A 23,759-nucleotide genomic window follows, 5' to 3' on the forward strand; every position below is an offset into this window, starting at 1 on the left:
TGGGCTATTCTTTTACCAACGAATAGTGGGATTGACCGTCACATTATAACGTCCCCACGGCTGAAAGGGCGAGCATGTTTTGCGCGACGGGAATGCGAACCCGCGACCTTCAGATTACGAGTCGCACGCCTTAACGCGTTTGGCCATGCCGTTTTATATCTGGTTAGATAACAATAAACAGACACTCGTACTATGGTAAGAATTTAAAATGCTTTATGTACAACAAATAAACAAAATTTCTACCAACACAGCTTTTAAACCCTACTAAATAATACTGTGATTCCCTGAGTGCTTTATGTACAAAATAAAAAATTTTCTTTTTTTGTCATCCTTAAAATTATTTGATACTTGATCAAGATGTTGAAAGTAATGTATAACAACATGCATTTTATTACAAAGTTCAAAAAAGCAAATTTTGAAGACATGCGATAAGAATTATCTGATGTAAAATTGATAGCTGAGTTATGTGGATGTGGAAACTTTTTAAAAGATATATTTTTTAAATATTTAAGGTAAACATGTTACTTCTAGAAAGAAATGAGTAGTTGCAAGTAAAAAAATCAGGTTGACTCACAAAGAGTTTAAAAGTTTAAGTTAAAGAAAAGCATTATAAATTTAAGAAATTTAAATTGACTGGTATGACAGAAGATTTAGAAGATTATAGAAGATCAAGGAAGTTGGTTGAAAGGAAATTAGAAAATCAAAAGGATGTATGAGCAAAGGATTGTTTGAAAATTTAAAAAATAACGAAAAGGTTTTCTTCACATAAACTTAGGGTAAACAAAATGTTAGACTGGTGGTAGGGCTCTTGAGAGATGAAAAAATAAAACTGGATTATTAAATTTTGCTTTTTTATTTGGTTTTTACAAACAAAGGTTTAAGCTGTACTGTATATTGAACAGTTGATAAATGGAAACAACGTCAAATAAGATGACTGCATAATTTCTGAGTTGGTTAAGGGAAAAATAAGAAGTTCATAAAACGATATGACTTCTTGGTCAGATAATATTTCCAAGAGAGTTTGGAAGGAGGTTATGTTTTCAATCCTTGAACAGTGAGCAGGTGTTAAATGATTATAAGCTAGTTCATGTGAGGTATCAAAACTTATCTCAGTAATTACATGTCTTTAGTTTTACATCAGTTATGGAAAAATTTTGGAAAGTCTGATAAAAGATGTTTTGCGAAGTCGTTTAACAAAGTTTCGAATCTTATTGGTGAATAGTCAACATAATTTCACTAAAGAAATAAATCTTTCTTTACGAATCTTTTGATATTATTTGAAAAGGTTACTGCTTATTTAGATTAAATAAGGGTATAGATTTGGTAGATCTGGATTTTCAGAAAGCATTTGACAATTCGCCGAAAAAAGGCTTATAAAGAAAATTATCTCCATAGTTGTGGGGGAATGAGTTAGCCAACTGGATAGAAGAATGGCTGTATAGAAAAAAGTAGAGGTTTGTTACAAATGGAGATCAGTCAACCTGTATTAATGTTACAAGTGTAGTACCTCAGGGCTCAGTTTCAGGACCTTTGCTCTTGTATATGTGCATGAAGGAATAGTCAATAAAGTACTTAAATTTGCAGGTGATATTAAAGTATTGGGTGTTGTTGCCTGTGAAAAGGACGCTACAGATTTACAAAAGGATTCGGTGAGTTGGACAAATAAATAGCAGATGGGTTTTAATCATAATAAATGCAAGATAATGCATGTGTGCTATCCTTACCTTAGGAAATACCTTTAATTGTTGGAAAGGGCTCAGAAAATGGTTATTAGAACTGTGCCTGGGATGGAAAGGTTGTCATGTGAAGAGAGATTAATATCTTTAAAATTATTTTCTCTTGAAAATAAAGAGTTAAGAAGGATCTGATGGAGGTATTTAAGATTATAAAAGTAATTGATAGTGTTTATACATTATTTTTCTCCATACTTAATGGAGAGAATTATAGAACTATTGGCCACAAATATAGATTAAAGCAAGGAAGAAACTTTCTTCAACTATAACAATTTTATTTTTCAAATAGAGTGATTGGCCTCTCGAATTGGTTGCCTTCGAACGTTAATGAGGAAGTAAATTTCCGTTCGTTTAAGATAAAGTTTGGTGACTGTATAAATTATAAGAGCTGGCTTTAAGATTTTTTTAGAATAATTATAGTTTAGTTTAGAAGCTGTGACAGCCGACATGGACCAATAGGTCTTTGTTGTCACTAAAAATTATGTTATATTATCTTCGTCTGGTAGCCTACAACTTAATTATGCCATTTGCTAGTATAAGGAAATTCCGTCCTCCAAAAAGAAACAAAAACATTCAACAAAGTTTCTTAATAGATTTCTCAGAAATATTTATGTTTTAATTAAGTATTGGTTGATTGGTTTTGTGAGCAGAGCTGTACAATGGACTGTTTGTTTTGTGATCACTTCGAGTATCAAATCCCACTATACTACATACTGTATGTACAAAAATAAATTAGAAACATAGGAAGAATGGAATATATATATATGTGTGTGTGTCTGTATGTATTTATTGACATCAAGGATGAGGAGCTATGAAGAAAACCGAAATTATTATAACTCTGAGACCCAGTAGCTTGAAGGCTTTTCTCACTAAAAATGTAGGTGTGGTATTCATAGTGTAGGTAGCCCATTTATGTTGTTATTGTTTATTCGCAAAGATACGTAATGGATTATCTGCACTCAATTTGCTGCGGGGAATAAAATCCAGGATCTTAGCAAGGTTAGTCATAACGGTGACCGCCCACTATGTAGCATTGCGCTCATATAAAAGTCTCTCTTAGTATTTTCTCTATAGGCCCGGCATGGCCAAGCGCGTAAGTATAACGTGGGGGCGTATTAATGTGACGGTCAATCCCACTATTCGTTGGTAAAAGAGTAGCCCAAGAGTTGGCGGTGGGTGGTGATGACTAGCTGCCTTCCCTCTAGTCTTACACTGCTAAATTAGGACGGCTAGCACAGATAGCTCTCGAGTAGCTTTGTGCGAAATTCAAAAAACAAACAAAAAAAAAACAGTATTTTCTCTGAGCCTCAGTGGACTTAAAAGGTAGCCCGATATGACTTTGATATAAGAAAATACACACACACACATTTTCTCTGATAAAAAGCTATTCATACGAAATTTCATTTAACATAATATGTTGATACAACCACAAATAGTCAACATTCAAATTTGGTGTTTTATAACTAATCCTTTCAAACGTACTTCGGAAAAATTAAGTGGAAAATGATTGTTGAATAAAACTTCGATGGCAAGCTTACAGAGTTACGGCTTAGCCAACTGATTTAAAACAAATAACAATTATCTCAAAATGAAATATGAATTAAATGATTGAAAATTTTGAATTTCGAAGGTATTGTCTTAATCTTCCTTTACAACTGGTGTTGATTTCTATCCCTTTTTCAGATAAAAAGTCTCTCAGTGGCGAATAAAAGTATAAGTGATGATTAATGTAATAGTAGATAATACAATTAAAGCTAACTGCTTTGGAAGTTCGTTTTCACGTTTTTTTAGATAAACATTTTAAAGAGTTGTTTAGCAGGGAATAATTGATTTAATTACACACACCACACATATATAAACTCTCCATCACGTAATCTTAAGTTTATTATGTAAATGTACATTTGAGCTAGAAAAACGTGTACATTTCCAAGCGATTACTTAATTTATGCAAAGGAAATTCAGATTATAATACGACGTACAATAAATAATGTATAAAGAAATTACGCATAAATCTAAGAGATTTGAAGTAAAGCTATGCATTTTCTCTTAACCAGTACATATTTCACCTAAGTCACGTTATCTGATATGTATAAATATATTTCTCATCTAAGTAACAAATAAAAACTTCCCATACTCAAAACAAACATTTCTACTCAATAAATTTGCTCACCCTTAACTTCAATAAATTAATTACTAATATATAAACTTATACGGTGTTAATAAGAACAGCCTGACACACAAAGGATGTAACTACAGGCTCTTAACAAAAGTTAAAAGGCGAAATTATATTGTACATACTTCAACGAATCCCAAATTAGATTTTTATTGTTTTTTTTCATTCAACAAGATATGTTGTTCTTAAAATATTCTTTCAAAATTACCTATGTTCAATCTTGTCCATCGTTTGTGCAAAAGAGTGACAAACGTATATTTTAGAACAAATCAAACAATCTTCATTACTAACATTGTATTTCAGACAAATATTGCAAGAACATTATAATGTATTTAGAAATGTATTTAGTATTCAAAAATATGTTGATAAACATCATTTTAAATCAAAAATAATATTTTTAAAATACATGATTTTTCACATTAACGTCAATTTAGCTTTTGGTTAAAAACAAGGAAACTATAATCCTTTTACACAGATATTCAGTTTTCTTTATCATACACTAACCAGTTACTTTCAGCTATTGAGCGAAAACACCAAAACATATTTCGCTATAGAGTCTGTGGAATATATTTTACTTAACACACTGTGTGACTCACTTCGAGTGTTATATGTAACGAAAAACGTTTAATGGGATATCCTACCAATAGATGCCAGTAAACTAGTTTTATGAAGCTCAACATCTTTATTCTAGGATCTCTTCATGACAGGTTCCAGATCTTCATTTCTACACAGACTAATTTAAAAGTTGTTTAACAGTTTCGTAGCGCATAACCTAAAATCACCAAGATAGTTTAAAATCGGACAAAAAGTGTTTATATTTCACAACCAGGCTGATCGTGACAAGCGACTATCATGTCTTGACTGTGAATTTCATGGTTTGCGTCGTTGCCACGAAAACGTGCTCTGAAGGTTGCGCTCTGAAACCGACAATTAAATACAGTTATTCACTTGTAAAAATGTAGCTCGTAAGGAAGTAATGGGTTCTGTTTACTAGCCATATAAAATGTAAGAGCAGTTGTACGAAGAAAGCTCTAATATTTATATTTGCTTTAAAGTTCGATATAATCAAAGAAAAACGTTAGATGTATTGTTAGTCCAAACTCAACAGTAACCGTTAAAGTAGGAACATTTTCCGTAGGTAACTTATAAAAGATTACTTGTATTATAATTACAGTACTTAGAAAATGAAAATTGTTTTGGTGCTAAGTATTGATAAAATATTTTAAATTGTGAAGTAAAATTTTATGAAAACAATACTTTTCAAACACTAATGGAAAACAGCAAAATCATTTTAAAATATTTATAATTTCCCACTTAAAAGGTTGGATAATTCCACTCTAATTCATTCTTCATTGAATACCAACAACAATATAAAAATACAACCAACAAGACTTACTCGTAACGAAACTATACATGTTCTTTTTTTCTTTTACTATTATTTATGTATTCTGTCCCCTAGTGGCACAGGGTTATGTGTGCCAACTTACATTGTTAAAAAAAAAAAAGTTCTTTCGACGCTCTGAGGTTGCGCTCTGAAACCGACAATTAAATACAGTTATTCACTTGTAAAAATGTAGCTCGTAAGGAAGTAATGGGTTCTGTTTACTAGCCGTATAAAACGTAAGAGCAGTTGTACGAAGAAAGCTCTAATATTTATATTTGCTTTAAAATTCGATATAATCAAAGAAAAACGTTAGATGTATTGTTTGTCCAAACTCAACAGTAACCGTTAAAGTAGGAACATTTTCCGTAGGTAACTTATAAAAGATTACTTGTATTATAATTACAGTACTTAGAAAATGAAAATTGTGTTGGTGCTAAGTATTGACAAAATAGTTTAAATTGTAAAGTAAAATTTTATGAAAACAATACTTTTTAAACACTAATGGAAAACAGCAAAATAATTTTAAAATATTTATAATTTCCCACTTAAAGGTTGGATAATTCCTCCTAATTCATTCTTCATGGAATACCAACAACGTAAAAAATACAACCAACAAGACTTACTCGTAACGAAAGTATACATGTTCTTTTTTCTTTTACTATTATGTATGTACTCTGTCCCCTAGTGGCACAGGGTTATGTGTGAGAACTTACATTGTTAAAAAAAAAAAAGTTGGTTCGACAACCGTGGCGGTGTGAGTACATATAGGCCATTGGGAAGAGTTGTGCTTAATAAGAATATTTATATACAAATTACGCTGTTTTTAAACCCTACTTTCATCACTATGGTAGAGTCGAAAATTTACTAGCCGTATAAAACGTAAAGAGCAGTTGTGCGAAGAAAGCTCTAATGTTTATATTTGCTTTAAAATTCAATATAATCAAAGAAAAACTTTGGATGTATTGTTAGTCCAAACTCAACAGTAACCGTTAAAGTAGGAACTTTTTCCGTAGGTAATTTATAAAAGATAATTTGTATTATAATTACATTACTTAGAAAATGAAAATTGTTATGGTAATGATAAAATATTTTACATTGTAAAGTAAAATTTTATGTAAACAATACAATTGAAATTTGCTTCACCAACGTTGTGTAATAGTTTATTTAAATTAATATGATTGTTAATTTATTTACTCCTTTCACTTCTGATATTTATTAAGCCTAAAGTTACATGTAAATTGAATCATCTCTGATTAAATTTTGCTCAAACACAATAAGTCATCAAATATAACTAATGTTTTCTTTTCGTTTCATTCTCCTCGTATCAAGTTTGCTCTCTAAACATCCCAGAAATAAGGTGACATTATTATTCTTTGATACATTTTTACGTTTATATGGCCAAATTCGAAACAACTGCTATAAAATATCGTTCTTTACTATCAATAAAATGTTCCAAGATGTACTGGTGCCTTGTTCTGGCTAGAACTTATAACACGGCATACTAAAAATTGACTAAATAAGACGTTTTCAAACTAGTTTATATATTTTAATATCGCCTGTTTATGTGTATCACTTTCTCCAGACGAAAAACTCTCTTTAAAAAAGCATAAGTTACACTTAACACAGTAGCAGGTGATACGATTAACGATAAGTAACATGATAATTAGTTTTCAGTTTCTCAGTCTTTTGAATATTCTAACGAGTTATTCTTATAACTCATAAGTAGCTTTACCCACAACACAGATATTTATACAGGACTCTCTGCACGTTACTTAAGTTTCTCACATAATTTTATATGTGAATCAGGAAAACGTGTATTTCTTCAGGATTTTGATTAATTATGTCAAAGGAAATTCAGATTATAACATAGTGTGTAAACAAAGTCAGCATAAATACAAGATATCTGAATTAAAACTATGCATCTATCAGAAATTATGCATGTTTTCCCAACTGGTAAACATCTCACCTAGGTTATTTTATCTCATGTATAATGTTATACTTTGTGTTTAAGTAAGAAGTTACTATATTAAAAGCTAAAATTATATTTGTCCATCAAGTGTGTTGAACTTTGTGACAAACAAAACATAGATTTCGAAACAAATCAAAGAATCTTCCAAAACACCTTTATTACGGACGCAATATTTCAAACAAACACTACACGAAAATTATGTTATTATACTATAATACAACGGGTCACTATTTATAAAACAGTTTTTTAACTTTTGTAGTTTATACATAACAATAACAATATTACACATATGTACATTTTTAACGCTTAATCTGCATAGATGTTCGACAGAGAGAGTTAAAACTTTTACCATAACAACCACTTCAATAGTGGTGTCGCATACGATTAATAAAACTACCTTGTATTGTCAGTTGTAATATATATTTAAATATGAACTTTGTACTTTATCGAAATATTTACAGATATTATTCAAATTTACACAAGAAAATATTGACAATAAATATATATAAAGTAAAATTCCTTCAGCTTCACTTATCGGTGATAAATAATGACTTGTAAAAACAAAGTGCACATTACTAACAGTCTCTTATGATCCAACAGTCTTGGTTCACTCATTAACGGTCTTTCGTTTTTACATATTAAATCAGCGGTAAGATGACCAGCTATGTTGAATTTAGAATTGCCTTACCTTCTTCAATTGTCTGTGAAAATATTCTGGTAACAATGATATTTATATACATCATGATGTCAATACAATGGCGCTTGATGAGACTTCAAAATGCAATAATACAGATGACCAAACTACGCCATAACTAATTACTTGCTGAATTCTACTGCTGCTTTCTCTTATCCGCACCTCCAACAATGACTGGCCACAATCTGGACACAATGTAAGGAACCATGGCAATCATCAAGAATGGTAGGATGGTATTAGCGACGAATGCTGAGAAGTAAAAGAAGGCGATGTTAAACTTCGGCAGAGGAACTCGCTCGGACAATTTAGCTACTCCAATAGCCAAAATGGCGGAAGTTATTTTCATACCCGAAGAGAATGGAACTTCACTAGCTTTCTTGTTAAATACAGAGTTGAGACCAATGCCTGTACCCAACATGAAACCACAATATCGCATCATCGAGAAGAAAGGAGTGGTATCTAGATGAATGTACTCTTGCTTGGCGCACCATTTCACAGCTCTGTCCACTGACCAGAGAGGATTCAAACCCAAAACATGTAAAACACCATAGGTCGCCATGGCACTGCCCAGAAGCCCAAAGGTAGCGATGACATAATGTGTCAGTTTCAACCTGTCCAGGGAAATTTTATTCATGGTGATAGCGAGACCACAACCTGTAGTGAAAAGAAACAATTTAAAATATTATAGCATTCAAATACTAAAAACAGTTCTTAAATAATGATCTTCATAGAATAATGTTGAATTAACTTGTTTGTTTTGGAATGAAATTATTATGAATTAACTCAGTTATAAAATAGTCAAAAGTTATTACTTCAAATATATCATACACTTCAATGTCTTTTTAAAACTTTACTCCAGTCTCAAATATAAAAATAAGATATAGAATTTCACAAAACACACGATCGATTTATTAAACAAACAGTCAAATATCATTTTTTTTTCAAAGCGTATTCTTAAAGCTCTTTCATTTATCTTAATAAACATTTCTCGTCAGATTATTAAAGTAATATTCCACATAAATAATTATTTAACTAACCGATAATCATTCCCAATAAGCACTGGTGAGGGAAGTGTGCAGCTAGGTACACTCGAGACAGACTGACCACACATAGCAGAATCGTGTACACTGACCAGCTTACAGATGCTAACATATTCGTGCTACAGAAACGAAAAGAAACAAAACCGTAAGTTAATTAAATCTGATACGAGGTCAAAGATTACAAAAAAGCAGCAGGAGTTAACTTTCCTTCTATAAATCAAATACTATAACATTTAAATATTTTCAAAAATGTAATAACCTGAATGGCTACTTTCCGACAAATAAATTTACATTAACAAAGAAAACCTTTTTTAAATATTTGTTCTGAGACTACAAACACTTTACGATTTACGGAAGTAATTTTCAAAACAATGTTTACCGGAGTTACATTAGAAACAATATGACAGTGAACTTTATACAATAATATATGTTTCTAATCTTCTTCATTCTCGTTATCTATAGTTGAACCTCGTTTCTTGCTTTTTGCTTTTGTTCTAAGTAATCATTCAACGTTCAGTGTCTACTACTTACTGGGTTTTTTTTATTGCTCCAGATTTTTCCAAGAAAGCTGTGATAAGGATGTACCACACTGCAGCAGAAACCATAGCATGACCTGATGGACTGCCTAAATATAAAAACAAACTTATTAGAATTACGCTCAAAAGTTATCAGAATATCGTATAAACTTTAGCACATTTTGATATTTTCGAGATAAATAAATCAATATTATATAAAATTTATTTTAAACAAGTATACTTTGTCTGGAAAATAAAAAACCTGTTGATTCGTTCAAATGTGTTTCTCAATAATTAGCCAAATTTATTTTATTAAATTTTAACTTTTAAAGATTGATACGTATGTCCAAACGAAGTGGTGGCACAGCCTATTACAAATAGAATATTATATTTTTTTTTTATTTGTTTGAATTTGATCTTCTGTTTCCATATGTAGTTGTTTAATTATTATTACTACGTAAGAAAAGGGCACATCAGATAATTGATGTGTGTTAACACTATGTGCAGTAATCATGAATCTGAGACAAATATATAATAAAACCAAAGTTATTGTAATGAAAATGTACCGTACCTGGACCTGTCTCACACGTCATGAAGTATTGTTGAATGGCTGGCGTGTTTGAGCCAGTTTTGTTGTAAACTTGTGTTTCGTATATCCACCAATAGGGGCGTTCTCCATGTAATATCCTAAATGATATAAAAATAAGTTTTTCAACAAAACTACAAAAGAGAGAAAAGTAGTTCGTTTAAAAATTAAGAAAGCATATATATTTTATATTACCTCATATACGTAATTCTATTTCCTACCAAAAAGTTTATCTTTTATCTTTTTTAAATACATTACAAAATAAACGTTTGAAATTCTGACAGGTAACTGCAGACATTTTTGTTTCTTTTGTAATAGTACAAGAAGTATAGAACAAAACTTACCATTTCAAAACCTGGTTGGACCACTCAGCAATGATGCTAACCCACAGTAACTTTGTTCCTATCTTACGGTCCAATGAGAAGACAAGAGGTGCGTAAAAAAGGAAAGCATATCTAGGATCACCAAAATTCGAAATAGTGAAAAATACACTTTTCTGCTGCTGAAATCTGAAATGAGAATATATATTCATGAGCTATTGGAATCAAAGCTACACAAAAGGAATAAAATACATATAAGTCATTTTTCAAATCAACGCGAAAGATACATATATTTCAAAATTTTTTTTTTTTCAAAAGATATGTGACAAAGAATACTATGGTCAAATTAGACAAAATATTAAAATATCCTTTTTGGAACAAAAATATGTACTGACTGTTTTATATTTTCAGTAACAAAAGTATTCTCACCGTGTCTGTAAGGTTTCAATTGCCGAAACACTGTTTTCATAAATTAGATCCATCGTCTCTGAAAGGCAGTAACGAATTTTCTAGTGTTGGCGTTCACAGATTCTGATGGAAAAATATATATATGTATACAATCATACTTAATTTATCAACTTTAACTTTGATTAATTTACCACGTAAAATAAGTAATTGTAATACTACACTCCACGATAAAGTTACTAGAAATTTAGAAAAAATAATAACGAATTTTATGCAACACATATAACGCTTTGTGTGTTCCAAACGACCATTAATATAATGATTATAATATTTTTAGTTTATGCAGATAACAAACTTAGGTGTGTCAGACATGACTTGTTATTTAAAAATCAAGCTGGAAGGGTTTTATTCAGACACCTTAATCGAGAACGTTAGTTCCATGCTAAGTTATTCTTACTGTGACAGAGTAAGTTTCTACGAATTGTTTTAGAGGAAAATATATTTCGAACAGATTTAAAAGCGTAATTTGCAGTTAATTTAGTATTATAATAATGTGTAAAGTTTAAATGAATGATGTATAATAAAATGCTAATTATGCAAAATGAAGTGGTTTGTGAGTAATTAATTCTACTTATTAAATTAAATAATTACATTTGAATATTAATAATTCATATAGGACGTAATCTGACTTACAAGATTCATCGGCTAAATATATTTAAAGGCCATTTGGAAGGGTTTTTTTAAGTATTTGAGGCAATATTAAGTTTGCTGTACACGACAATAGGCTTAAGTCTGAAAAAATCACATTTATTCCTACCTGTTACACCACAGTATCTTCTGGTTATCAGTTGGAAGATTGTAGTATATTTTCACACTTCTTCCTTTCCGTCTCTTCTGTGAATGTATTGAACAGCAAACTACTGTTCCTTAATATAGCTGGAAATCAGTAAATAATTAGATGTTTACGAGCTTTCGATGACGCACGACCAGAATTTTGGATCAAAACAAGCTGAAATGATAACACCCCATAAGATGCTGTACTGTTGTTGAGTTTTGTCCTTTTTTAAATTTTTTTTGTAACCTTTAACAAACTCTCATATACGAACTAGAGGAAGTGATTGGCGCTTCTTCTGGTGTGACCAGCGTTGGAGTATTTTCATTCGTTGAAACAGCTTACGTGTAGCGTGAGCATCGTATGACGTTGATTTATATACTGTTTACTCAACTTGTGTTCTTGGCAGTCAAATGACCATCTTCCCTTCTTGAACTATTATCGTCATAATGTAATGTATATGTATTACGTCATATCAACCGGTTATGTCTAGTCAACAAGAAGTTTAATTTCTCTGGGTCACAATAGGGCAACTTGAAAACCAACACACATTGCAAAAAAAAAAAAAATTTAAATAAAAGTTTTGTTGTATGAATTCGTCGACTTAAATCGGTATATTCTATGTTAACGTTAAATATGTTTAAAGACAACTATATTTAATGCACCTTCAAGTATTTCAAATAGTGGTCACTTTGACAAAAGAGAGAATGATCAAATTATAATCTGGACCTAAAAAGGTACTTACGTTGTATTTCAAAATCAGCCTAATTACATCGTATAACACGTCAGTAGAGGAGAGAAGGTGAAAATTCATGATTCTTATAACAAAATAGCACGTCGATATGACTACGGTCGTTCTTGTAAACGAAACAAAATATCTTTATATCTCTGTTATTTACTCATTAACGTATATATACAAACGAGACTCAGGGAATCCTTATTGTCTGGAAATTAGCCTATGATATTCATGAAATCATTATTACAAATCTTTTTGTTTCTTCGAGATATTTCATGGAAACATGTGGCAGTTTGAAACAGTTAATACCATAAAAAAGACAGTAACCTTCCAGAGGCTTACCGGTAAACGTTAGGATTTAAGGCACTGAAATTGAGGAGCGATAACCAGTGGTAGCCAAGCGCAGTTTGCATATTGTGTAATTTGCATTTAAACACACAAAATAGAAGTAAAGAGATGTTGCATTTTAATGGTTTTCGTATATTTGGTAGAACATTTTAATACACATTTAGTAATATGTCTTAAGACGGAGGTACAATTTTAACCAAAATTAGCTCTGGTAATTCTTACTGAGGGAGTATTATAACATAAGCTGACATCAATGTTTGTGATAGATTTTATAACTTCTTTTCTCTTCGTTAACTTTACGATCGTGACTTTAATAAATATGGAACCAGCTATCATTCACAACATTAAAAATATATATATATATTGACAAATATAAACGTATATTTAAAACCACGTAATCAAAACCGGTTGTTGGCATAAAAATTATTACTTTCCTGAACTACATATTGTTGTTGAGGGAAGCTTCAAACAAACTTACCATCATTTCTATAATACTTTAAACCTTCTTGGTGATTTCAAAAATATTGTATTTGATCAAGTCAAATGTTTTAGGTCGGTTTAAGAAGATAAAATGAAGAGACGTGATTTTACAATGGGATGCCGGATTTTTAAAATACGTTCACGACCAAGCGAAACGTGACGGAAAGGTGTAATATTGGGTAAAATACATCTTTGTGTTTATTTGTTACAATATTCTGTTTCGTTAGAAACATAACTAAGGTTTTATATACACTTTGTGATCCACGTTCTTTAATGGGACTCAAATAATTAAAAACTCACAATATTTCGAATTTGAAGGTTGGTTGGCTTTGAATTTCGTGCAAAGTATCAAAGGGCAACCAACGCGTGTCGTCCGTAATTTAGTATTGATGGACTAAAGAAATGTCAGCTATTCAACGCCAACTCTGGGTTACTCTTCAACAAACGAATGGTGGGGTTCGCTTTCATTTTAAATAGAGACACAACGGTTGAGAAGACAAACAATACCATATAGACTTCTACATAGTACAATAAAATATTCTGATAAAAATTGGCGAAAAAATTATTTGTTATGCGAACTAGACAGATATTGCATATATGATGAAGAGAGACCCAAACACCTCTCCCCGTTAAACTTGTACATTAGATCTTTAAGATAAAATTAAATTTAAAATAATAATAATAATAAAATTGTGCTAAAATAAAACAGGCCACCTACGTTCTAGAGTTATTAAAAATAAATAAATAAAAACACGATATTAATGTGCATTGCCCTGAGAAGTACCAGATTTACACTTATGCTATTTCTTCAGCCATTTTGTATTTACTATAAATGTATTAATCAAGCCATTCCAACTAAGTAATGGAAGGAGGAAGAGATCTAGTGTACCTAACCCTCCTAGGTATACAAATATATATATACTCAAACACCTAGATATAGATAGATAGATAGATAGATAGATAGATAGATAGATAGATAGATAGATAGATAGATAGATAGATAGATAGATAGATAGATAGATAGATAGAAGGCGAGCATGATCGGTATGACAGTAATTTGAGCTACAGACCTTAGATTGCGAGTGAAGCGACCTAACCAAGAGGTTATGTTAGGCCTAAGTCGAAGGACATCTGTTCACCGCCGTTGCTACTTACGAGGGCTGTACAAAAAATACGCGGACTGACGTTATAAAACAAAATGCACTTTATTTAGAAGTTACAGGTCTGGGACCCCTTCAAAGTACTCTCCTCCACAACGCACACACTTATCCCAACGGTGTTTTTACTTGTTGAAACAGTCCTGGTACGCTTATTTTGTAATGTCCTCTAGCTTTTTCGTCGCATTTGCCTTAATCTCGGGAATCGTCTCAAATCTTCTTCCTTTCGAGGGTCTTTTGAGTTTGGGGAACAAGAAAAAATCGCAAGGAGCAAGGTCAGGTGAGTAGGGGGGTGGGGAAGAACAGTGATCGAGTGCTTGGCCAAAAACTCACGAGTTCTGAGGCACAAATTTTGCAGCAACGCGATGCATCTTCAATTTTTCGGTCAAAATCTCGTAACAAGATCCAACTGATATTCCACACTCTTCAGCAAGCTCCCTGACAGTCAGACGTCGATTTGCCCGCGCCAGGATGTTGATTTTGTCGACGTGTGGGTCGTCAGTTGACGTGGAAGGACGTCCAGGACGCTCATCCTCTTCAATGGACTGTCGACCATCCTTAAAACGTTCATGCCACTTGAAACATGCCGTACGCTTCATAGCAACATCACCGTAAGCCGTGTTAAGCATAGCAAAAGTTTCAGTCACAGATTTTCCAAGTTTAACACAAAATTTCACAGCAAGTCGTTGCTCCTTCAGGTCATTCATTCTGAAATCCGCCAAACGAAAAAATCGCACTTCACTTAAAACCGCGTAGCTAATACACAAATAAAGATATCTGCAATCGGGAAATGGCGGCGTAATTAGCTAATCTGTGCAAACCTAGCGACACCAAGCGGAATCGCCTGAAACGAACTGGAGCCGCGAAATTCAAACAGTCCGCGTATTTTTTGAACAGACCTCGTATATTACAAGAATGATATACTTCGTATTACGATTATTAATTAAGATTATTCAAAGTGTAATTTATTCGCAGTTCACATATTTTTTGTTTTATATTGTTCTTTTATTGTATTTCATATTACTAACATCAATAAAGTAAAATAGATATAGTTTCAATGTATTTAGTATTAAAAAAATATGTTTATAAACATCATTTTAAGTCATAAAGAATATTTTTAAAATACGTTAATTTTTTACATTAACGTCAATTTAGCTTTTGGTTAAAAACAAGGAAACTATAATCCTCTTACACAGATATTCAGTTTTCTTTATCATACACTAGATTCTGGGGAATATATCTTACTTAACACACTGTGTAACTCACTTCGAGTGTTATATGTAACGAAAAACTTTTAATGGGATTTCCTACCAATAGATGCCAGTAAATTAGTTTTATGAACCTCAAGATCTTTATTCTAGGATCTCTTCATTACAGGTTCCAGACCTTCATTTCTACACAGACTAATTTAAAAGTTGTATAACAGTTTCGTAGCGCATAACCTGAAATCACCAAGATAGTTTAAAATCGGACAAAAAGTATTCATATTTTACAACCAGTCTGATCGTGACAAGCGACTATCATGTCTTGACTGTGAATTTCATGGTTTGCGTCGTTGCCACGAAAACGTGCTCTGGAGGTTGCGCTCTGAAACCGACAATTAAATACAGTTATTCACTTGTAAAAAATGTAGCTCGTAAGGAAGTAATGGGTTCTGTTTACTAGCCGTATAAAACGTAAGAGCAGTTGTACGAAGAAAGCTCTAATATTTATATTTGCTTTAAAATTCGATATAATCAAAGAAAAACGTTAGATGTATTGTTTGTCCAAACTCAACAGTAACCGTTAAAGTAGGAACATTTTCCGTAGGTAACTTATAAAAGATTACTTGTATTATAATTACAGTACTTAGAAAATGAAAATTGTGTTGGTGCTAAGTATTGACAAAATAGTTTAAATTGTAAAGTAAAATTTTATGAAAACAATACTTTTTAAACACTAATGGAAAACAGCAAAATAATTTTAAAATATTTATAATTTCCCACTTAAAAGGTTGGATAATTCCACTCCTAATTCATTCTTCATGGAATACCAACAACGTAAAAAATACAACCAACAAGACTTACTCGTAACGAAAGTATACATGTTCTTTTTTTCTTTTACTATTATGTATGTACTCTGTCCCCTAGTGGCACAGGGTTATGTGTGAGAACTTACATTGTTAAAAAAAAAAAAGTTGGTTCGACAACCGTGGCGGTGTGAGTACATATAGGCCATTGGGAAGAGTTGTGCTTAATAAGAATATTTATATACAAATTACGCTGTTTTTAAACCCTACTTTCATCACTATGGTAGAGTCGAAATTATTCAGATATTACAGTTTGTTTGTTTTTTTCTCTCTTTACATTTTATAATATTGTGATCTAAACCAACGGTGTTATTTAAGTACCAAAATATAAGTTTGATGTCAGATCGTAATCTTTAGGCATTTGAGTGAAGAGTATTTATTTTCTACTAACATTAACGCCTATGTCCCCTCAAAAAAAAAAAGAAAAGAAAAGAACTGCCGATTTTGGCTCTGAAGGTTGCGCTCTGAAACCGAAAATTAAATACAGTTATTCACTTGTAAAAAAGTAGCTCGTAAGGAAGTAATGGGTTCTATTTACTAGCCGTATAAAACGTAAGAGCAGTTGTGCGAAGAAAGCTCTAATGTTTATATTTGCTTTAAAATTCAATATAATCAAAGAAAAACTTTGGATGTATTGTTAGTCCAAACTCAACAGTAACCGTTAAAGTAGGAACTTTTTCCGTAGGTAATTTATAAAAGATAATTTGTATTATAATTACATTACTTAGAAAATGAAAATTGTTATGGTAATGATAAAATATTTTACATTGTAAAGTAAAATTTTATGTAAACAATACAATTGAAATTTGCTTCACCAACGTTGTGTAATAGTTTATTTAAATTAATATGATTGTTAATTTATTTACTCCTTTCACTTCTGATATTTATTAAGCCTAAAGTTACATGTAAATTGAATCATCTCTGATTAAATTTTGCTCAAACACAATAAGTCATCAAATATAACTAATGTTTTCTTTTCGTTTCATTCTCCTCGTATCAAGTTTGCTCTCTAAACATCCCAGAAATAAGGTGACATTATTATTCTTTGATACATTTTTACGTTTATATGGCCAAATTCAGAAACAACTGCTATAAAATATCGTTCTTTACTATCAATAAAATGTTCCAAGATGTACTGGTGCCTTGTTCTGGCTAGAACTTATAACACGGCATACTAAAAATTGACTAAATAAGACGTTTTCAAACTACTTTTTTATTTTAATATCGCCTGTTTATGTGTATCACTTTCTCCAGACGAAAACTCTCTTTAAAAAAGCATAAGTTACACTTAACACAGTAGCAGGTGATACGATTAACGATAAGTAACATGATAATTAGTTTTCAGTTTCTCAGTCTTTTGAATATTCTAACGAGTTATTCTTATAACTCATAAGTAGCTTTACCCACAACACAGATATTTATACAGGACTCTCTGCACGTTACTTAAGTTTCTCACATAATTTTATATGTGAATCAGGAAAACGTGTATTTCTTCAGGATTTTGATTAATTATGTCAAAGGAAATTCAGATTATAACATAGTGTGTAAACAAAGTCAGCATAAATACAAGATATCTGAATTAAAACTATGCATCTATCAGAAATTATGCATGTTTTCCCAACTGGTAAACATCTCACCTAGGTTATTTTATCTCATGTATAATGTTATACTTTGTGTTTAAGTAAGAAGTTACTATATTAAAAGCTAAAATTATATTTGTCCATCAAGTGTGTTGAACTTTGTGACAAACAAAACATAGATTTCGAAACAAATCAAAGAATCTTCCAAAACACCTTTATTACGGACGCAATATTTCAAACAAACACTACACGAAAATTATGTTATTATACTATAATACAACGGGTCACTATTTATAAAACAGTTTTTTAACTTTTGTAGTTTATACATAACAATAACAATATTACACATATGTACATTTTTAACGCTTAATCTGCATAGATGTTCGACAGAGAGAGTTAAAACTTTTACCATAACAACCACTTCAATAGTGGTGTCGCATACGATTAATAAAACTACCTTGTATTGTCAGTTGTAATATATATTTAAATATGAACTTTGTACTTTATCGAAATATTTACAGATATTATTCAAATTTACACAAGAAAATATTGACAATAAATATATATAAAGTAAAATTCCTTCAGCTTCACTTATCGGTGATAAATAATGACTTGTAAAAACAAAGTGCACATTACTAACAGTCTCTTATGATCCAACAGTCTTGGTTCACTCATTAACGGTCTTTCGTTTTTACATATTAAATCAGCGGTAAGATGACCAGCTATGTTGAATTTAGAATTGCCTTACCTTCTTCAATTGTCTGTGAAAATATTCTGGTAACAATGATATTTATATACATCATGATGTCAATACAATGGCGCTTGATGAGACTTCAAAATGCAATAATACAGATGACCAAACTACGCCATAACTAATTACTTGCTGAATTCTACTGCTGCTTTCTCTTATCCGCACCTCCAACAATGACTGGCCACAATCTGGACACAATGTAAGGAACCATGGCAATCATCAAGAATGGTAGGATGGTATTAGCGACGAATGCTGAGAAGTAAAAGAAGGCGATGTTAAACTTCGGCAGAGGAACTCGCTCGGACAATTTAGCTACTCCAATAGCCAAAATGGCGGAAGTTATTTTCATACCCGAAGAGAATGGAACTTCACTAGCTTTCTTGTTAAATACAGAGTTGAGACCAATGCCTGTACCCAACATGAAACCACAATATCGCATCATCGAGAAGAAAGGAGTGGTATCTAGATGAATGTACTCTTGCTTGGCGCACCATTTCACAGCTCTGTCCACTGACCAGAGAGGATTCAAACCCAAAACATGTAAAACACCATAGGTCGCCATGGCACTGCCCAGAAGCCCAAAGGTAGCGATGACATAATGTGTCAGTTTCAACCTGTCCAGGGAAATTTTATTCATGGTGATAGCGAGACCACAACCTGTAGTGAAAAGAAACAATTTAAAATATTATAGCATTCAAATACTAAAAACAGTTCTTAAATAATGATCTTCATAGAATAATGTTGAATTAACTTGTTTGTTTTGGAATGAAATTATTATGAATTAACTCAGTTATAAAATAGTCAAAAGTTATTACTTCAAATATATCATACACTTCAATGTCTTTTTAAAACTTTACTCCAGTCTCAAATATAAAAATAAGATATAGAATTTCACAAAACACACGATCGATTTATTAAACAAACAGTCAAATATCATTTTTTTTTCAAAGCGTATTCTTAAAGCTCTTTCATTTATCTTAATAAACATTTCTCGTCAGATTATTAAAGTAATATTCCACATAAATAATTATTTAACTAACCGATAATCATTCCCAATAAGCACTGGTGAGGGAAGTGTGCAGCTAGGTACACTCGAGACAGACTGACCACACATAGCAGAATCGTGTACACTGACCAGCTTACAGATGCTAACATATTCGTGCTACAGAAACGAAAAGAAACAAAACCGTAAGTTAATTAAATCTGATACGAGGTCAAAGATTACAAAAAGCAGCAGGAGTTAACTTTCCTTCTATAAATCAAATACTATAACATTTAAATATTTTCAAAAATGTAATAACCTGAATGGCTACTTTCCGACAAATAAATTTACATTAACAAAGAAAACCTTTTTTAAATATTTGTTCTGAGACTACAAACACTTTACGATTTACGGAAGTAATTTTCAAAACAATGTTTACCGGGTTACATTAGAAACAATATGACAGTGAACTTTATACAATAATATATGTTTCTAATCTTCTTCATTCTCGTTATCTATAGTTGAACCTCGTTTCTTGCTTTTTGCTTTTGTTCTAAGTAATCATTCAACGTTCAGTGTCTACTACTTACTGGGTTTTTTTTATTGCTCCAGATTTTTCCAAGAAAGCTGTGATAAGGATGTACCACACTGCAGCAGAAACCATAGCATGACCTGATGGACTGCCTAAATATAAAAACAAACTTATTAGAATTACGCTCAAAAGTTATCAGAATATCGTATAAACTTTAGCACATTTTGATATTTTCGAGATAAATAAATCAATATTATATAAAATTTATTTTAAACAAGTATACTTTGTCTGGAAAATAAAAACCTGTTGATTCGTTCAAATGTGTTTCTCAATAATTAGCCAAATTTATTTTATTAAATTTTAACTTTTAAAGATTGATACGTATGTCCAAACGAAGTGGTGGCACAGCCTATTACAAATAGAATATTATATTTTTTTTTTATTTGTTTGAATTTAATCTTCTGTTTCCATATGTAGTTGTTTAATTATTATTACTACGTAAGAAAAGGGCACATCAGATAATTGATGTGTGTTAACACTATGTGCAGTAATCATGAATCTGAGACAAATATATAATAAAACCAAAGTTATTGTAATGAAAATGTACCGTACCTGGACCTGTCTCACACGTCATGAAGTATTGTTGAATGGCTGGCGTGTTTGAGCCAGTTTTGTTGTAAACTTGTGTTTCGTATATCCACCAATAGGGGCGTTCTCCATGTAATATCCTAAATGATATAAAAATAAGTTTTTCAACAAAACTACAAAAGAGAGAAACGTAGTTCGTTTAAAAATTAAGAAAGCATATATATTTTATATTACCTCATATACGTAATTCTATTTCCTACCAAAAAGTTTATCTTTTATCTTTTTTAAATACATTACAAAATAAACGTTTGAAATTCTGACAGGTAACTGCAGACATTTTTGTTTCTTTTGTAATAGTACAAGAAGTATAGAACAAAACTTACCATTTCAAAACCTGGTTGGACCACTCAGCAATGATGCTAACCCACAGTAACTTTGTTCCTATCTTACGGTCCAATGAGAAGACAAGAGGTGCGTAAAAAAGGAAAGCATATCTAGGATCACCAAAATTCGAAATAGTGAAAAATACACTTTTCTGCTGCTGAAATCTGAAATGAGAATATATATTCATGAGCTATTGGAATCAAAGCTACACAAAAGGAATAAAATACATATAAGTCATTTTTCAAATCAACGCGAAAGATACATATATTTCAAAATAATTTTTTTTTTTCAAAAGATATGTGACAAAGAATACTATGGTCAAATTAGACAAAATATTAAAATATCCTTTTTGGAACAAAAATATGTACTGACTGTTTTATATTTTCAGTAACAAAAGTATTCTCACCGTGTCTGTAAGGTTTCAATTGCCGAAACACTGTTTTCATAAATTAGATCCATCGTCTCTGAAAGGCAGTAACGAATTTTCTAGTGTTGGCGTTCACAGATTCTGATGGAAAAATATATATATGTATACAATCATACTTAATTTATCAACTTTAACTTTGATTAATTTACCACGTAAAATAAGTAATTGTAATACTACACTCCACGATAAAGTTACTAGAAATTTAGAAAAAATAATAACGAATTTTATGCAACACATATAACGCTTTGTGTGTTCCAAACGACCATTAATATAATGATTATAATATTTTTAGTTTATGCAGATAACAAACTTAGGTGTGTCAGACATGACTTGTTATTTAAAAATCAAGCTGGAAGGGTTTTATTCAGACACCTTAATCGAGAACGTTAGTTCCATGCTAAGTTATTCTTACTGTGACAGAGTAAGTTTCTACGAATTGTTTTACAGGAAAATATATTTCGAACAGATTTAAATGCGTAATTTGCAGTTAATTTAGTATTATAATAATGTGTAAAGTTTAAATGAATGATGTATAATAACACGCTACTTATGCAAAATGAAGTGGTTTGTGAGTAATTAATTCTACTTATTAAATTAAATAATTACATTTGAATATTAATAATTCATATAGGACGTAATCTGACTTACAAGATTCATCGGCTAAATATATTTAAAGGCCATTTGGAAGGGTTTTTTTAAGTATTTGAGGCAATATTAAGTTTGCTGTACACGACAATAGGCTTAAGTCTGAAAAAATCACATTTATTCCTACCTGTTACACCACAGTATCTTCTGGTTATCAGTTGGAAGATTGTAGTATATTTTCACACTTCTTCCTTTCCGTCTCTTCTGTGAATGTATTGAACAGCAAACTACTGTTCCTTAATATAGCTGGAAATCAGTAAATAATTAGATGTTTACGAGCTTTCGATGACGCACGACCAGAATTTTGGATCAAAACAAGCTGAAATGATAACACCCCATAAGATGCTGTACTGTTGTTGAGTTTTGTCCTTTTTTTAAATTTTTTTTGTAACCTTTAAAAACTCTCATATACGAACTAGAGGAAGTGATTGGCGCTTCTTCTGGTGTGACCAGCGTTGGAGTATTTTCATTCGTTGAAACAGCTTACGTGTAGCGTGAGCATCGTATGACGTTGATTTATATACTGTTTACTCAACTTGTGTTCTTGGCAGTCAAATGACCATCTTCCCTTCTTGAACTATTATCGTCATAATGTAATGTATATGTATTACGTCATATCAACCGGTTATGTCTAGTCAACAAGAAGTTTAATTTCTCTGGGTCACAATAGGGCAACTTGAAGGCCAACACACATTGCAAAATAAAAAAATATGATAGGTTTATTTTAAATAAAAGTTTTGTTGTATGAATTCGTCGACTTAAATCGGTATATTCTATGTTAACGTTAAATATGTTTAAAGACAACTATATTTAATGCACCTTCAAGTATTTCAAATAGTGGTCACTTTGACAAAAGAGAGAATGATCAAATTATAATCTGGACCTAAAAAAGGTACTTACGTTGTATTTTAAAATCAGCCTAATTACATCGTATAACACGTCAGTAGAGGAGAGAAGGTGAAAATTCATGATTCTTATAACAAAATAGCACGTCGATATGACTACGGTCGTTCTTGTAAACGAAACAAAATATCTTTATATCTCTGTTATTTACTCATTAACGTATATATACAAACGAGACTCAGGGAATCCTTATTGTCTGGAAATTAGCCTATGATATTCATGAAGTCATTATTACAAATCTTTTTGTTTCTTCGAGATATTTCATGGAAACATGTGGCAGTTTGAAACAGTTAATACCATAAAAAAGACAGTAACCTTCCAGAGGCTTACCGGTAAACGTTAGGATTTAAGGCACTGAAATTGAGGAGCGATAACCAGTGGTAGCCAAGCGCAGTTTGCATATTGTGTAATTTGCATTTAAACACACAAAATAGAAGTAAAGAGATGTTGCATTTTAATGGTTTTCGTATATTTGGTAGAACATTTTAATACACATTTAGTAATATGTCTTAAGACGGAGGTACAAT

At 31.4% G+C, this 23,759-nt stretch overlaps 2 protein-coding genes across 2 annotated transcripts; both read right to left on the reverse strand.

Moving 5' to 3' along the window:
- Positions 1-7,396: 7,396 nt before the first annotated feature.
- LOC143224998 (glucose-6-phosphatase catalytic subunit 1-like) lies at positions 7,397-12,000 on the reverse strand. The gene is made up of 7 exons (XM_076453603.1): positions 11,637-12,000; positions 10,844-10,945; positions 10,439-10,603; positions 10,080-10,195; positions 9,525-9,618; positions 8,991-9,112; positions 7,397-8,607 (listed from the first exon to the last, which is right to left on the reverse strand). Exons 2-7 carry the CDS (start codon positions 10,894-10,896, stop codon positions 8,090-8,092), a joined length of 1,068 nt encoding a protein of 355 aa, XP_076309718.1. The 5' UTR covers positions 10,897-10,945; positions 11,637-12,000; the 3' UTR covers positions 7,397-8,089.
- A 6,217-nt stretch (positions 12,001-18,217) lies between these two features.
- LOC143224993 (glucose-6-phosphatase catalytic subunit 1-like) lies at positions 18,218-22,820 on the reverse strand. Its single transcript, XM_076453598.1, has 7 exons — positions 22,457-22,820; positions 21,664-21,765; positions 21,257-21,421; positions 20,898-21,013; positions 20,344-20,437; positions 19,812-19,933; positions 18,218-19,428 (listed from the first exon to the last, which is right to left on the reverse strand). The coding sequence occupies exons 2-7, from the start codon at positions 21,714-21,716 to the stop codon at positions 18,911-18,913; spliced, it is 1,068 nt and encodes a 355-aa protein (XP_076309713.1). The 5' UTR covers positions 21,717-21,765; positions 22,457-22,820; the 3' UTR covers positions 18,218-18,910.
- Positions 22,821-23,759: the final 939 nt, after the last annotated feature.

Source organism: Tachypleus tridentatus, chromosome 9, assembly GCF_004210375.1.
Source record: "Tachypleus tridentatus isolate NWPU-2018 chromosome 9, ASM421037v1, whole genome shotgun sequence".
In the NCBI taxonomy this organism is placed as follows: Eukaryota; Metazoa; Arthropoda; class Merostomata; order Xiphosura; family Limulidae; genus Tachypleus; species Tachypleus tridentatus.